The sequence below is a fragment of the Helianthus annuus genome, chromosome 8 (assembly GCF_002127325.2).
Source record: "Helianthus annuus cultivar XRQ/B chromosome 8, HanXRQr2.0-SUNRISE, whole genome shotgun sequence".
Lineage (NCBI taxonomy): Eukaryota > Viridiplantae > Streptophyta > Magnoliopsida > Asterales > Asteraceae > Helianthus > Helianthus annuus.
In genome coordinates, this window is record NC_035440.2 from 32,960,691 (window position 1) to 32,976,711 (window position 16,021).

Below are 16,021 nucleotides of genomic sequence, written 5' to 3' on the forward strand. Positions count from 1 at the left end.
TCACTAGGGTGCTAAACGAGTCGTGTTCACGGATTTGTGGTCTAACCTGACACCCGGGCCGGCCCAAGGGTAAGTCAAATGAGGCAATGGCTTTGGGCAATAAGTTGAAAGTTTAGAGTGGTGTTGTATAAATCAAAAGTTTGTTTAGGAGTGCTATTGGCCAATAACTGAACCCTTGAAAGTTTGTTTTGTTTTTTTTTTTTTTTTTTTTTTTTTTTTTTTTTTTTGTTTGTTATATATCGCTAAAGGCAAGATTAGGTCTGGGAAGTTGTGAGGCAACCTATCCCGATGAACGCATAGAAAACCCAATCATCCGTTCTACTAACAGCTAATCGGACGATATTAATGGATTGTTTCTAAATCTTCACTTCTTCCTCTTCACATTCATAGAAGAAATGTATCAATTAATTATTACCCTTCAGCACTGAAGCTACAACTGAATCTCGGGAAGAAATTTCAAGCCAACAAGGGGATGATGTGGCACCCCACGAAAACATTAATCACACTAGCTTGTCAGTGGTTGCGCGCTAAATTTCGGGACGAAATTTCTTGAACTTGGGGATAATGTGACGCTTCGGGGTTTCCTGTACGTTACTTGGATGTTATGATTAAATTGTGAAATGCTATACTATGTGAAATACGTACAAACTTTGTGGATTTTGTGATACGTGATTATTACGTGCTATTTACGTGCTATGTGACCTGATGCACTATGTGTCTTTTATGTTCGTTCTGTGGACTTTCGTGAAATTGCTTATATCTACGTATGGTAATGGAGTCTATGTATATCCTTGGAGCGCATCGTATGACCCTTGCTTGAATTTCGAGGACGAAATTCCTGTAACATGGGGAGAATGTGACAACTCGAACCCTTGATCCCGATCGTCGAGAGACAAGCATTCTATAAATGCTCGTATTCATTACTACTATTACTATTATTATTATTATTATTATTATTATTATTATTATTATTATTATTATTATTATTATTATTATTATTATTATTATTTTATTATTACTACTACTACTACTTATCGCAACCGTAGCCGAACATTCGCTATTTAGATTTCACGGGCTTATTCGTTAAATGAGAGACACGAAATTTTATATGGATCCATACACAGTTGGGCCATGCCCAACCCAACCTACCAAAAACCCTAGACTATATATAATATACACTTAACCCCCCCCACCCATCTCATTGCCCTCAAAACCTAAAACCCTACAAAGATGTGCAGCCACTCAACACCGAAAACCCCTCTATCTCCTCTCCCGAGTCCGGCGATCGGAGCCGTATTCCGGCGAGGTTCCTCCGACCGGACACACATCCATTCATCCACCCACCTTTTATACCGCAAGCCACGTAGCCTCCTTCTGGTTGTTTCTCCGTCAAGCAAGAACAGAGGCAGCACCGCCGCAGGCGGCGACGACGATTACTTTCTGGCGACACATTTCTCCGGTGGTCGCTCGGATTAGCTTTATTCCCGGTCGGTGATGATTGGTGACGAAGGGGATGGTACTGGAAGTAATGGCAGCCGCAGCGGAGGTAGTGGCCGTCGGAGACGTCGACCGACGACAACGAAACTGGGCTCGGACTCACGACAGTGGGCTTCGAGTGCAGATTCAAGGGCCCGTGTTCGCGACAGGAGGAGGAGATTTGGTGCCAGCCGCCTCGGGATTCAGTTCAGGTCTCGTCGGGTTCAGTCTCGGGTCGCACACAACATGTTCTTAACCCTCCGGTCAGTATGCGATTACCTTGCATCCTTGATGTCTTCTTTTTAAATATATATGTAATTAGCTGTTTTGCATAGATCTGCACATTGGTTAGAGTTGTTATTTGATTGTGAAGTAATAGTGTGTTTTGTATTTATAATTTCGAGGACTTTGACATATATGTAGTAGTTAACTGATTTATGGGATTTCACATACATGTGGTTTTGTTCTAAATTCATAACACATGTTGATGATAATAATATAATTCCCTTTCAAAAAAAAAAAAATAGTTTGTACGATGATGAGGTATGAAGTCTGATAGGTTGTTTGGCCGATTGATTGCTTGTTCGAAATATGCTTGAGATGCAAAAGCTGTCCTTTCAAAACTTTAGTCTAAACTTACTCAAAAAAAAAAAAAAAAAAAAAAAAAATTGTTGATGTGTATGCCGTATATGGTTTTGTTTTGGGAAACAATCTTGTGCGACCCATTACTTTGCATGATGTTGTGTTTTTGTCCTGTCTGAATGAATCCGTTTGTTAAAGGCGAAAACCCAATAAAGAACACTTTGAATGATGATGAAATAATTGAAATATGTTGTTTTGATCTAATTTGGTAAGTGTACGGTAGGATAAAACATGTTAGGGTAATTTGATTGGCTAGTACTGAATTAGATAAGGATTCTAGAAAGATTCCATCAGCTGGGATGCGAGTCGAGACCATTGCGGTTTCGACTCAAGATCATCAAAATTGACAACTCGAGACTAGGGCATGCACTTCAGGAGTCGAGACCAGCATGATTGCGACTCGAGGCCAAACTCGAGACCTCATAGGTTCCGACTCAAAAGTGCACCACTCGAGACCTTCTACATGTGACTCGAAACCACTTGGTTGCGACTCGAGACTTCACGATCTCGAGTCGAGACTACTTGGTTTCGACTGGACCACTTTACTTAGTTATTTGGGCCGCCCAATGTGATGTCATGTTTGGACTATGTGTTAATGTTAACTGTTTAATTGCTCGTATGATTAGGGCAGGCTCAATAACATATTGGGTGCTAGTATGACTTACACGCTATGTGTTAGATACGTGTAAATTACGTGACATTTCTTGCATGCGAACCTAATGAATATTTAACAACCATAATAGGGTATGGTTGACCAACGTAACACAAGTAAATTAACTACCGAGCAAAGCAAAGGTGAGTTCACTACTTTTTACTTAAAGCATGCATTCCCGGTGGTTGGGAAACGGAACGAAACAACTCTTCCTGGTTTGGAATTGCTTACTATCTCCTTATGAGGGATGCGGTATTTCTATCTCCTTGTGTGGGATACGGGTAACAACATTATCCCCGGTGAGGGATACAAACTTACTTTTCTTCCCTTGTTATTGGGAGCTTTTAGTTAATTACTGTTTATACGGAAATGCAACGAGCAACACTAAACGAAACTCTATCACTCAAGTCCCTACTATACATAATACCGATTAGTCGCCGGGGCCAGGCGAACGGGTTATTAGTTGATAGCGCTATTTAGGTCTTACCAACCTCACACCGTGCCATGGTATGGGATCGGTCGTGAACTAATGTACTCAGGCATCCGTCAATGATGATAGAACATTGACATCGGGGCATCCTGCGGAAACGCAACGGTTACCTAGTGTTCGGTATTGGAAAATCAGTTTAGTCGCTTACTTATGGGGTAGCTCCCCATGGCATGTATAAACGGGTAAATTAACTGGTTAAAACAAGTTTTTGGGAATTAAAACTGGAAAACTGCAAACACGTGAACTCGCCAACATTATGTTGACACTCTACTGCATGCTTTGCAGGTTGCTCGATACAGCTTTGGACGGACGTTGCAATCGGATGGAGTGCGTGGTTCGTAAGTAACATGTTAGTAAACTTGTGGTTTCAATTATGATAAGTTTTCTTCCCCTTTCCGCTGCGAACTTAAACTCTGTTTTGAAAAAAAAAAATATATATATATTAAATTAGGTCACTAATTACGCTAATGTTTATAACCATAACTAATCCGTTCAAGATAATTAGTGGCTAAGATCCTGGTCGTCACACGCCTCGCGGTAATACTCCGCGTGTGGATTTTGAGGGTGTAGTTATGTAAATTCATTATTCTTATTGTTTCAGTTTTTCATCTTCATTCAATCATTCCGTCTACAATCAAGAATCTTCAGGTATCACACGAAACTAGTTTATGTGTTTTCTTCTTTGTTATGCTAATACAGATATTGTGTTCTTTAATGTGTTATTCTTTTCAGGTTCTTTTACTAGCTTTTGTTTATTTTTAATCAGTTTTGATAATTGTGTGTTTTTACTTTTTAGGCACGATTTAATAATGGGTTATTAGATTTAATAATTGTGTGAACCCGTCAGATAAACCCGAATACGACCCGTTTTGCTAAACTTGTTTATGGGTTTAACTCAAAACTAACTCAAACTCATTTAGTCTAAACTAAAATACGTGAATTTCATGGTGTTTTTTACCATTTTATAAATTCACACCCCTTTTAACATACATCCAGACTTCCATGAGCCATAAGTAATTAAGTTGGACCGGGCAATTGAGAGGCCAGCCCATAATTAAGTAGCGATGAAAGCCCAAGAAATTGCTCGGTTTTCCGCATCCCATAAAAGGCGATCTCATGAGTCATGGTGATCTAAAATTATTGTGTTCAACAACTTAAATTGTGTAAATAAAAAAATTATCCAAAAATAAAGCGAGTCCTAAAAGTGAAAGAAACTAGAAAGTATTGTTTTTATAATATAGTTTCTATGATAATTTTCTGAACGATAAACTGGATTTAGTATTTAACAAATTTGAGTACGAAAAACAAAAAATTTATCCAAAAAATATAGTTTTTATGATAATTTTCTGAACGATAAACTAGTTTTAGTATTTAACAAGTTTGAGTAAGAAAAATAAAAAATTTATCCAAAAATAAAGCGAGTCCTAAAAGTGAAAGAAAGTTGTTTTTATGATAATTTTTTGAACGATAAACTAGTTTTAGTATTTAACAAATTTGAGTAAGAAAGTATTTAATAGTAAAAAAAAAAGTATTTTTTTTACGGCAAATTTAGATAATTGATGGATTACTGGATGCGGTTCTAAAAACTTAAAACTCTTTTACGAATCCATGTTACATGAAATGCATATAATCCTTTTTTATATGTATTACAAGCATGTCCGACTATGGAGTTACACAAATTTAACAAAATTATTTTGGAAAGAAATACCAATAATTCTTGAAATGCATACATTTAGCAAATAATGTTTATCCTTTTATTCTTATAGCTTGACTTTGTTTGTAAATTCCATTTTCGTCCAACTTTAAAGGCCGTTAGTCTTTATTTTCACACATGTACGTACGTAACCATGGTTGAACATCACACTCATTATTATTTCATTTTCTTAATACAACTTTTTCATTCTACTTTTAAAAGGACGTATTTCCTCTTTTAAAAAGGGAAATCAATACTTTTGACCACGACTAGATATTTTAAAATATATATGGTATAATACGGTAAATTTTATTATTAATAGGATAATTCCTAATATTATAGTATATTTTTAGAAAAAATAACGAGCTATATAACATATATTTGAGTTTAAGAAATTGATAGAACTTATCTATGAGTTTCTATTATTTACAGTCATGTTACTTGTCTGAATTATAACCATTAAAATAGTGAAATCAACGACCATATCACGCTTAGCATGCTACTTGGGCTATAGACCAACGGTAACACCAAATGTGTTTGGGGAAAGAAGCCACGTTCGAATCTGGTGGAAAGGTGTAAAAAAAGATGTGAAAGTTTAACCGTTCAGGAAAAAATATCATGCTTAGCATGGAAAATGCACGTTTTACTAAATCCGAAATACCGGTATATGTATATTTTGTAATTCACCCATTGATTGTATATTATTAGTCCAATAATGAATCGGTTTGATTTTACTTTGAGATATTTATTATATAATTATTAAAAAGGTGTAATGATTGATTGTATGAGGGTCAAAGCAAAGATACAATTCCATTATAGAGTGAATCATTAATGAAATGTGCTTTTAAATAAAGATGGATGAATCGATGGGGTTCAATCAATTAAGCAGATAAAAGAGGCATTATTTGGTGGAAACAAAAGGAGAAGATTAAATGGAAAACTTTATTCGTGATGGTTTCTTTTGTTCCCAATTTGCTTAGAAAGTAGTATGTGTAGATTACAAATAATGGCTAATCAAGTTGCCATAATAATAGGATGCCCATAGTACCATTGGAGAGACATTTGTGTCTTTTGGTTAATGTTTGTCTACCTATTTTAAGATTTTATTAGCCCTAAAGTATTGATATATCATATATGAACATAATCGACGTATGTTTAGCACCAACGAAGATTGTGGTATCCTACGTGAAAGATGATTTAACACCTACAAGTAACACCGAAAACAAAATCATGTATAAAGATTATTTAGCAGCCACAAGTAACACCGACAACAAAATCTTGTATAAGAATTATATAAATAGTTAATCTACCTTTGAGAGGTGACCGAGTGATATGACTTGTTTAGTTGCTTAATATGAAGTGGTTGTGTGAGAAACGTGTGAACGAAGTAAACAACCATGTGTAATTACAAAACAAATAATAGTAAAATAATAAAGAACATATGAATATAAATGTTTACTCCCTTGATCTCCTCATACATAAATGTTTGTAGTTTGTACTTCATCAATTTAACTCTCCACATAAACTAATGGAAAGAATTATATTGAATTCGGTCACATGATCTATAACATACACACCTTACTCTATCGTCGTAATAAATAACTATGGAATCAACAATACTCTATTTGATTTGGATACCTAATACATGTTTGACAATGCCTTAATTAACCAGATGTGGTCATTAAATTGATGATGATGTAAAAAATGCTCATCGCCAAAGATTACCAGAATGCACCAAATATATGTTTCTCAATCCAATGTTTCCTGATCCCTTTGTTTCATCGTCTCTGGTTTTGTCTCTAGCAATGCTTCATGAGGTTTCTTGACATATAAGTAGCCCTTAATATGCATTTTCCATAATGCAAAATCGTGGGCATAAAACGTATCTATCATTATTACTCCCAATAAATACTAGCTAGAACTTGAAGGCACTAATAAGAGTTGTTGAGATTTGTGAGACCTAAAGCAAACATCTATGATCATTTGTGTAGAGGAATATATAAAGACCATCTCAAAAGTTGACTAAAGATAGTACATACAAAGGTGACCAGTGGCTAAGGTGACCAAGCTAACTATCACCTAAGTAGGTCATCACCAAGTTGATTAGCTTCCAACCTTACCAGGGCTCAAAGTTGTCGCCGCCCTACCATCGTATGATCTGACCCAACCTTAAACGCTCATGGTTTGAGACCCAAAATTCAGGGTATCCCAGGTTTTTTTTTTTTTTTTTTTTTTTTTTTTTTTTGGGGGGGGGGGGGATTAGGGGTATCCTTAGTATAAAAGAGAAAAAAAGAAGTTACACTACATGGACGAGTTGATGGGTTGCCCGTGCTACCTCTACTTGTACACTACCTCCGCCCCTCCAAATAGCCCCCTTGGAACACAACTCCGTATAGGGGTTCCACCCCTTATACCATTAGATGTTCCTTAATACCCAAAGTCTGAATAATGTTAAAAGAGCGTGTACGTACTCCTCCCTTCCTAACTCGTATCAGATTTATTTATCATTTCTCATTTGATAGTAAATCCTGACTACCTAAAATATCTTGATAATTACTAAAATAACCAATAATTTTTTATTACTCAAATTATATTAACAGTTATGTAGTGTCATCAGCTACAAGCTAAGTTCATTCCAACAACCTAAAGAGACAAGAAAGCAACAATCCACAAAGTAGATTCTAAGTTTGCAATATGTTCACTCACATATATTGAGAAATGACAGCCCAGCTTGTCAATTTCCATGTCATGTCCATGTCCATCATAGGTGTAAATAAGCCGAACCAACACTGAGCCTAGTCAAGCTTGATAAATAAAGCTTGGGCTTGACCCATTTAAGTTTGGCTCAGTTCAAGCTTTTAGAGAGCCGGTCTCGAGCAGTTTACTAATGGTTTGGCTCGTTTACACCATGTTGTCCATGTTCACGTCATAACCGTATAATTAGTGAATTAAAGTATGTGCCATTGCAAAAGAAATCTATCTTCAGTTCAGTCTGGATTTTGTTTGAATTATAATTAAGAAAAGGTGGTAATTGAAACAACAATGCCACAAACATAATAACAGCAACAGACGAACAGATGGGTTCATAGGGCTATGGAGCATTGCAGGAGTTTAATTTAATTGGGCCGGGTTGTATTGGGCTGGATTAGTGAGTGCATTCCTCTTTCTGGGCCCTTCTTGAGAAAAGAAAATGATAACCAAACCAAATGGAGAGGCCTTTAAAGTTAAAATGTTTAATAATCATATTTTCAAAATGGATACTAAACCCGGGTCAATTAACATTTTACTTTTTTCCTGAAAATGAACTTGACTTGGTTCATAAAGATCCAAAATCGATATCAACCCGGCTTCATAAGTAAGTTTGTATTTGTTTGATTTTATGTTCTTGTTTTGAATCCATGATTGACTTGACTGGGATTACATCTTTGATTCATTTGAACCATTTTTGTTCTCAAACAGATTTTATACAACTTGTTAAACGCTCATTGCATCATGTTGCGTGATATATATACAAAACTAGAACAACCTTAAAGATCTACAAAACCAATATAAGTTTGAATTTACCCATCGGAAAAACAAGTTACAAACCACAACCCAACAATGCAAACTTGAAAGCATTCGGCAAATTCCTATAGAACAACGTATTCAATCGTGGGTAGCACGGCCATGAATATAGGGCTAACATAGTGGACCAAAGGTTGAAGCTCGCTAGAGAAACTCGTAAGAAAAGATTGCAAGTGTTCAATTACTAGAGTTCTCGAAAGAGGTGTAAGGGTGGGGGAGTCATGTTCAACGACAAAGGGCACCCCCCGAGATCTTGAGAATATCTTGAGACTCATTCAAGGCAACTTTTGAGTCCATTTTAGTAGCTACACAAGTCTATATAGTCAAACTATACAGATAAAAGTTACAACAAATTCTTTAAGAAATTGATCGATATGAGTGATACGTTTGTTAAATTAGTTGATTAGATGTACTCGAACTACATGGGTCACCCATATAACTTAGAGTGAGTCAAAATGAACCAGACCACCCAGCACCACTATATGTAGTCACCACCTACCGGTATCCGTCATAAATCACCACCATCTACCGGAAGCCGCCACAACTGGAGTTAAACTATACAGCTTATGTTCATCGTCATTATTAGCCGTCACTAAAGCAAATATAGCCGCTGAACACGTTTTGAGATTCCTGTTCTATAACAACCCATTTAGGTCAAAACCCTCTTTTACCCGAACCCACATTCGCCAAAGCCATTTCGATGTGTTACATGACCCGACACTACACGGTTGTCTTGCTAGACTTAAGTGAAACCAATAAATTCAATAGGAAGTTGGTGACAAGCTTGAAGCATAGTCAAACTGGAACCATCCAAGCTTTAGACCAAACAGAAATTATTTAAATCCAGAAATACCTACATATACATCTCTAAAATCACATATATCAAAATCGGACTAAACTTGTGTATGCAACCACTTTAAAAAAAAGTAACATGCATTATGCAGCCTTTATATCAATTAGGGTGGGTAGATTGATGAAGAATTTACATGGTAAATGCAAATGATCATATTCATATTTAGGGAAAACAAAGCAACATCCATGAAAAGTGATAAAATCAAATCGAAATGCAGTACAAATTCATATAACTTCTGTCGGATCACACAAACACCACAAAATTATTTACCTGAAACCACACTAGTTCTTGGTGAAAGCAAGCCTTCACTTGGGAAAGTAACCTCTCCGGTCATTCATCATTAATCTACATACCAGCCAGAACAGAACATCTATAAACATTTAACATAAATGACAAATATTCTATGAAGAATATTGACTTTTATACTTCAATTTGCTCGGCTTTTAATAACGTCAAGCCCCATCTCACTAGCATCGGTTGCTTGCAACTCCACCTGAATACCATCAAGCTCTCTCTTGAACCTGTCCTTTGAGCTTGCATAAATCATCTTGTTCCTCACACGTGCAGTATCCGGTGACCTTCAAACAAACACGCGTTACATCAAACAGATAACAAAACCTATTAATAACGAAGACAGAATAATAATTATTGTTATTATTACCATGCAATGAAGAAAATCCTGCTCTTTTGGACACCTTCTGGGGTCAAAAAGTCATAATCAAACACAGCATATCGGCACTCATTATCAGGAAGGCATGCGGTGAATTCATCATAGGTCTGAGCTGGTTCTCCGAACTTTTCCACCATTACCTGCTTCTGCTTCTCTTCAATCTTGTAAATGATGAAGCGATGGGTCCTTTTTGCCTTCAAGTCCATAAACTTTAGCTTGCACTCATCGTGCACAGCCATCCCTGATGCTGCATTGGCCTACAAGTTTCATCGATTACCAATACATCACTATATCAGTCAGGCATATTGAAACATTTCAACCAAACACTTCTTAAAGTTAACAAAACGGTCTTGATAATTCACCGACGCGTAACATCTAACACACATTCTACCGAAAGACAAACTAGTTTCACCCATAAAAAATCAGCATACCACATTACCACACCAGCTCTTTGTACCAAGAAATCAACTAGCGAAAGTTTCATATCAAAGACATAAACAATTCGCCATTCATTTCGACCAGTAAGACCCAAAAGTTTCAGTATCAGATTACTAGTAGACTAAAGGTTAGCAAGCCATAAACAACGGATGATTTGACTGCATGCGTAACAAGGCATCACTGGATAAATGACAGCTAAATACGCTCAAATATAACGCATCGCTAGCACCATTCATTTCCACCAGGCAGGGCCGGCTCAAGAGGGAGTGTAATAAAGCAAGAGCTTTAGGCCTCCATTTTCCTAGGGCCTCAAGTTCTAAGAAAATATATTATATTAATGGTAATTTTGGCTTTGAAATTGTTAACATTGAGGTTTATGATCTATAATTATGCTTATACAAAGATGATATATGAATAATAGATTCATAGCAAATTTTTTCGTTTACAAAAAGGGCCCCAATTTTGCTATCCGCTTTGGGCCTAGAAATAGTTAAAATTTTTTGAGCCGGCCCTGCCACTAGGGAGATATCACTTAACATTTTAAAAAAAAAATACAAGACAAAGCTCCATAAAAATCACGAAGATCTCAAGCTAGCACATATCGACCATCCTCATGTACAAACACAAAATCTATAAACTTAACAACTAATCAACCAACACCAGACCAAGCATTCAATATCATCCATTAACACACATCCTCATTTCATACATAGCTTCCAAAATTCACATCCAAAATCTCAAATCAGATCAAAAACCTACACCAATTCCCAACATCTTTCTAAAACACAAATCAAAACGTCCACACAAAGGCAACTGAGTAACTGAATCACACATCTTCTGATCTAGCTCAACATCAAGTAATGAGATAAAACTTAAACATCTATAATCAACAACTAAACACATAAATCACACAAAAATGACACATAATCTAAAATCAATCACGAGAAAAAACGATCGAGAGTATGAGCATCAACAAAATTGACAAAAATCAGTAAAGTGCATACAAATTATGTGTGTGTGATGCTTAGAGAATGAGAGAAAACCATGAATTCAAACAAAAGTAGAAACAATTACAGTATAAGAACATATGAGTGTAAAGATTATGTGTGTGTGATGCTTCGAGAATGAGAGAAAACCATGAATTCAGGAGGAGAGTGATGCAGAAAATCTAGGGCTCCGATTGAGAAAAATGTGTAGGTTTGAGAAGCCATGTTTGTCTGCCTTTTATATTTTGGTTTTTATCCGGAGTCGTCTCTCACTTTTTAGTATGTACGAATTGTTGAAGAGACCCTTATGTTTTAACATATTTTCACTACAAGTCTTGCAAGTTGCAACAATAGTCCATTTTGATTTTGCTTTATGCTTTATGGAGTTTCTTTATAGATTGATACGAAAAAGGGCTTCTAGCCTGGTGGTATTAAGATGTTTAGTAGAGTGATATTTCTTTTTATAAGGTTGAGGGTTTGAGTTTCATGGTAGATATTAGAGGGGGTGTGCTAGCAGTTTTAAAAAAATTAGAGGGGGTGTGCTAGCAGTTTTAAAAAAAAATTATAAGATTGATTGATACTACGGATAGAGAAATGTGATATTGACTAGAACATGTAGTGTGAACCCTGTAGTAAACATTAATGTCATGTAACACTAGTAAAAAAATATGCTATATGATATTTGATACTTGTTTTTTATGTGTTAATTACATATTTAATAGTTGGATGACACTAATTTACCAACTATTTTCTGTAGTGACATTAGTAAAATGAATCTTGGATTTAGCACTAGATACATGATAAAATAAGATGAAAAACAAATGGCAATGATGAACTAATACACAAGTTGATTCTTTATTGATTAACATGTTTGTCTCAAAGTGCTTTACTTTTATAAAATGTTTTATTACACTTAGTTCTAATGATAGAGACAAATGTGGCAAACATTGAAGTGACATGATACAGATAAAAAAAAAGTTATATCTTATATAGTATATCATACTTATTTTTTGTGTGTTATGTATGTATTCGACAATCGAGTGATACGACTTCATCCCAAAGGGTGGCTAGTAGATATAAATATGATCCATCACTGAGACATGATAATAAGGCAAGGTGAAAAGACGAACTAATGAATTAGTTGGTTTCCTATTAAACTAAGGTGTTGTTTGTTTTTTCAAAGAAGAGCTTCCTGACCTCTTTTGTCTACGCAGCGCAGACCACGCGCAGATGTTTGGGTCTGTAGTCTGTTTGTTTTCTCAAAGACTTTTCATTAAAAAGGGTCTCCGGGTCCTCTTTTTGGTGCAGAATTGGGATTTCCTCTTCTCACCTCTTCTTGTGTTTCATTTCATCCTGAACCCAAAAAAACACACAAACCCTAGCACACATTCTCATTCACCACCTCTCCTCCACCCCAGCCGCCACCTCCCTCCTCACTGTCGGCGCCGCCACTCCTCCTTCCTCCTCGCCGCCTCTCCTCCTCCCTAAACACAGATGAACCCCGAATCCATTACTGTCGGCGCATTTCCCCTCTGCCCTGTTTGGTTCTGATCCGTGCCGCCAGCGATCAAGGTAACTGCAGCTCGTTAATTAACGATTTATCTTAGCTTCGATCACTTCGCCAGTCTCTTGGGTTTCTCTTATATGCTGATTCGTTTTGTTCCTAAAATTGGTCTTTAAGGATTGTAGATGAAAATACTATTTCCCTTTCAATTCGGGTTTGGATTAAGTATATGATTTGTAGGTGCTTTTTTATTTTAGTTGTGTTTGTTGGGTTTTGTGATTTTGACTTTTGAGGTCAAATTGTATTGTTCAATTTGACCAAAAATATGTTGTATCTTTAATTCATATGTGACTTTTGTTGGAAACAATGCATCTTTTACTTAAATAATTGTTCAGATTGTTTGATGTTAATTTTCGTATTGTTTGATGTTAATTGTTGTGATTGTTTGATGTTAATTTTTTCGATGATTTAGCACTTGTATAACTATTATTGTGTTTTTATGAATATTGGAAAACTCTTTTAAGTTTAATAAATCAGTTTATTTATATTTCAGTTTAATTCAGCAACTTGTAGAAGTTAAAAACAAACAGTCTTCTTCTTGCAAACTGTAGAAGTTTGGTCAAACTCTTCTGCTACAGATGTCTGCAGATGTGGTCCGCAGACTGCAGACGTTTTACCTCTGAAAAAATAAACAGCATCTAAGTAATTTGAAACTTTAATTATTAACATAAAATGTTTCATAGTGCTTTTACTTTTAAAAAACCTATTATACATAGTAAGATGTTGTCTCAGAACCGGCTCGTTGGGCGTTCTATCCTAGACACGGGCTTAGAGCTATCAAAAATTAAGGGTCTTCAATTTTTAGCAACTTTTGTCTACTACATACGTAAATTTTTAGCAACTTTTATATACTACATACAAAAATAGTTTAGGATAAAAGGCCCACATTCAAGGCCCATTTCGAGTTAAACTAAAGACACCCTTAGAGTAGTGGTTTGGATGGTGGATTAGAGATTGATGACATGATGCCTATGTGGAGGGTCATGAGGGTCATTACCACATCCTATAGTCTAACTACTAGAATATACTCCGGCATCTAGTGAAGAAGAAGCAACCATCACTCGTGTTCTGGTGGTGGTCACGGGAAATTTAAGTTCCACCCATGGTGGGCCCTGGTGAGTTTTACCCCTCTAGGTCTCAAGTTTGAGTTTAAGTGATAAAGGTTTCTCATTGAGGGGTTAAATTGGGGATCTATTGTGTGATAGGGCTTTCTAACACAGACCCAGTTAAAATAACGTATGCTAGACCTCCCAACATTCGTAAATAATTCCACCTTTCAAAAAAAATATAGTGAAGAAGCATTTCTCATCACCTCTCTGATTGAATTTCTTAAGAGTTAATAGACAAGAAAAGTAGATATGAATGATGGTGTGATAATTTACATATGTCAAAGTTATAATAGAATACCATTGAAACAAATTTGGGATCTAAAGGGCCATACTCTTAAGAAGTCAAGGGTCAATGCTGACTAATGTAAATTTTAGAGGTGGTGTTGTGAATATTGGTTAATCTGAATGACTTGTTTATAACCTCTCCTTTTACTTTCTCTCTTTGCCACCAAAAGTGTTCATTCTGCGTTGAATGTCCGCAAAGTTTAAAAGTACAACCAAACCAATGATATTATGCCACGTGTCATTTATCATGTTTGATTTATTGCCACGAGATTGGAATAAGGTTGTGATATGAATTGTGATATGAATAGGGTTATAAACGAATCAAACGTTTGGTGAAACGTTTGTGAACTGTTCGGTGGAAAGTTTGTTTGTATTCGTTCGTTTATTAAACAAACGAACACGAACAAGAAATTTCGTTCATTTAGTTAAATGAACAAACATGAACAGAGGTCGTGTTCGTTCGTTTATGTTCGTGAACGTTCGGTAACGTGTCCGTTTGTGTACAATAATTCATTAGTGCTTTTAGTTTTTATATTTATTAAAATATTTCAAAATTCCGACAAATTAAATATCTAATAAGTGTCAGTATATTATATATTCTGTTAATGAACGATTGTTTGTGTTCATAAACATTAGTTTGTGCTTATTTGTGTTCGTCAACGTTCGTTTTTGTTCGTTGCCGTGTTCGTCAATGTTCGTTTTTGTTTGTTGCCTAAAATTAACAAACGAACACGAACAAGAACAAGTTCATTTTCTTAACTAACGTACATGATCATAAAATCTCGTTCGATAAGTGTTCGTGAACGGTTCACAAACACATATATTTATTAACAAACGAACACGAAAAAGGTCTTGTTCGTGTTCGTTCGGTTCGTTTGCAGCCCTAGATTTGAATGTACAACTCTTGTAGCCAACTGTATAACCAGGGTTGATTACAAAACACAAATATATGAAGGTGAAAATAATTAATTAGTATTAACAGCCAAAATATTTTTGATCCAAACACACATTGTTTTGCTGTGTAATGTATTAAAATGTTCTATTTTACGTCCCTTGATACACTAATTAAGATTAACTTGGTAAATTAAAATTTTCTTTGCAAATAGGGTTGTTCTTTACGAATTAAAGTTTTCTTTGGGTGGCTTAAGATCATTGTGGATTTGTAGTGGTTTGAAATGTGTCATATTAGAGCTACTTGAAGAATTTAATGACCTTCTAGACCGAAAGTTGAAATAAAGTGAATGTGCAATGGAAATGGACACATTGAATGGGATCCATTACGATGTGAACAAGGGAAAGAAATGAAGAAATTGTATCCCATTTGATTGATATAATTAGATTTGGGGAGCAAAATTTTATATTAGTGAGAATATTTGTGACACCCCAATCCCAATTTTCATAAATTTCACATGTAATGATTTGGGAATGTTTAATTTTCTATAAAATTACTTTTTTTTTCAAAAACTGAGTGTTAGAAATAATTAGTTTAAATTACTATGAAACTAGTATTAAGCATCCTTGCGTTGTGGCGGGAGCGAGCTAATGCCACACTACCGCCAGCGACCACCGACACCGAAGTTGCGGCGTGTTAATGCGAAT

General features: G+C 35.8%; 1 protein-coding gene and 1 long non-coding RNA gene across 4 annotated transcripts; one reads left to right on the plus strand and one right to left on the minus strand.

Moving 5' to 3' along the window:
* The first annotated feature begins 1,207 nt into the window (after positions 1 to 1,207).
* On the plus strand, positions 1,208 to 4,205 carry LOC118481243. Of its 2 annotated transcripts, XR_004865000.1 has the most exons (3): positions 1,208 to 1,739; positions 2,862 to 3,609; positions 3,862 to 4,205. It is a non-coding gene; the product is annotated as an uncharacterized LOC118481243 (long non-coding RNA). The 2 variants fall into 2 exon arrangements; XR_004864999.1 differs by having other exon boundaries at positions 2,862 to 4,205.
* A 5,293-nt stretch (positions 4,206 to 9,498) lies between these two features.
* On the minus strand, positions 9,499 to 11,761 carry LOC110889038 (actin-depolymerizing factor 1). 2 transcript variants are annotated; one of them, XM_022136529.2, is made up of 4 exons: positions 11,615 to 11,761; positions 10,032 to 10,297; positions 9,797 to 9,948; positions 9,499 to 9,715 (listed from the first exon to the last, which is right to left on the minus strand). In XM_022136529.2, exons 1-3 carry the CDS (start codon positions 11,687 to 11,689, stop codon positions 9,798 to 9,800), a joined length of 492 nt encoding a protein of 163 aa, XP_021992221.1. In that variant the 5' UTR covers positions 11,690 to 11,761; the 3' UTR covers positions 9,499 to 9,715; position 9,797. The 2 variants fall into 2 exon arrangements, with proteins under 2 accessions (XP_021992221.1, XP_021992220.1); XM_022136528.2 differs by having other exon boundaries at positions 9,499 to 9,948.
* Between the last annotated feature and the right edge of the window lie 4,260 nt (positions 11,762 to 16,021).

Bases quoted from the DNA above. Each gene is read 5' to 3' on its own strand.
- LOC110889038 (XM_022136529.2), bottom strand. From the start codon at position 11,689: ATGGCTTCTCAAACCTACACATTTTTCTCAATCGGAGCCCTAGATTTT. The intron at 10,298-11,614 runs GTTTTCTCTCAT...TGAAACTTGTAG, and splicing joins ACTCTCCTCCTGAATTCATG to GCCAATGCAGCATCAGGGAT. The intron at 9,949-10,031 runs GTAATAATAACA...GTTTGTTTGAAG, and splicing joins AGGATTTTCTTCATTGCATG to GTCACCGGATACTGCACGTG.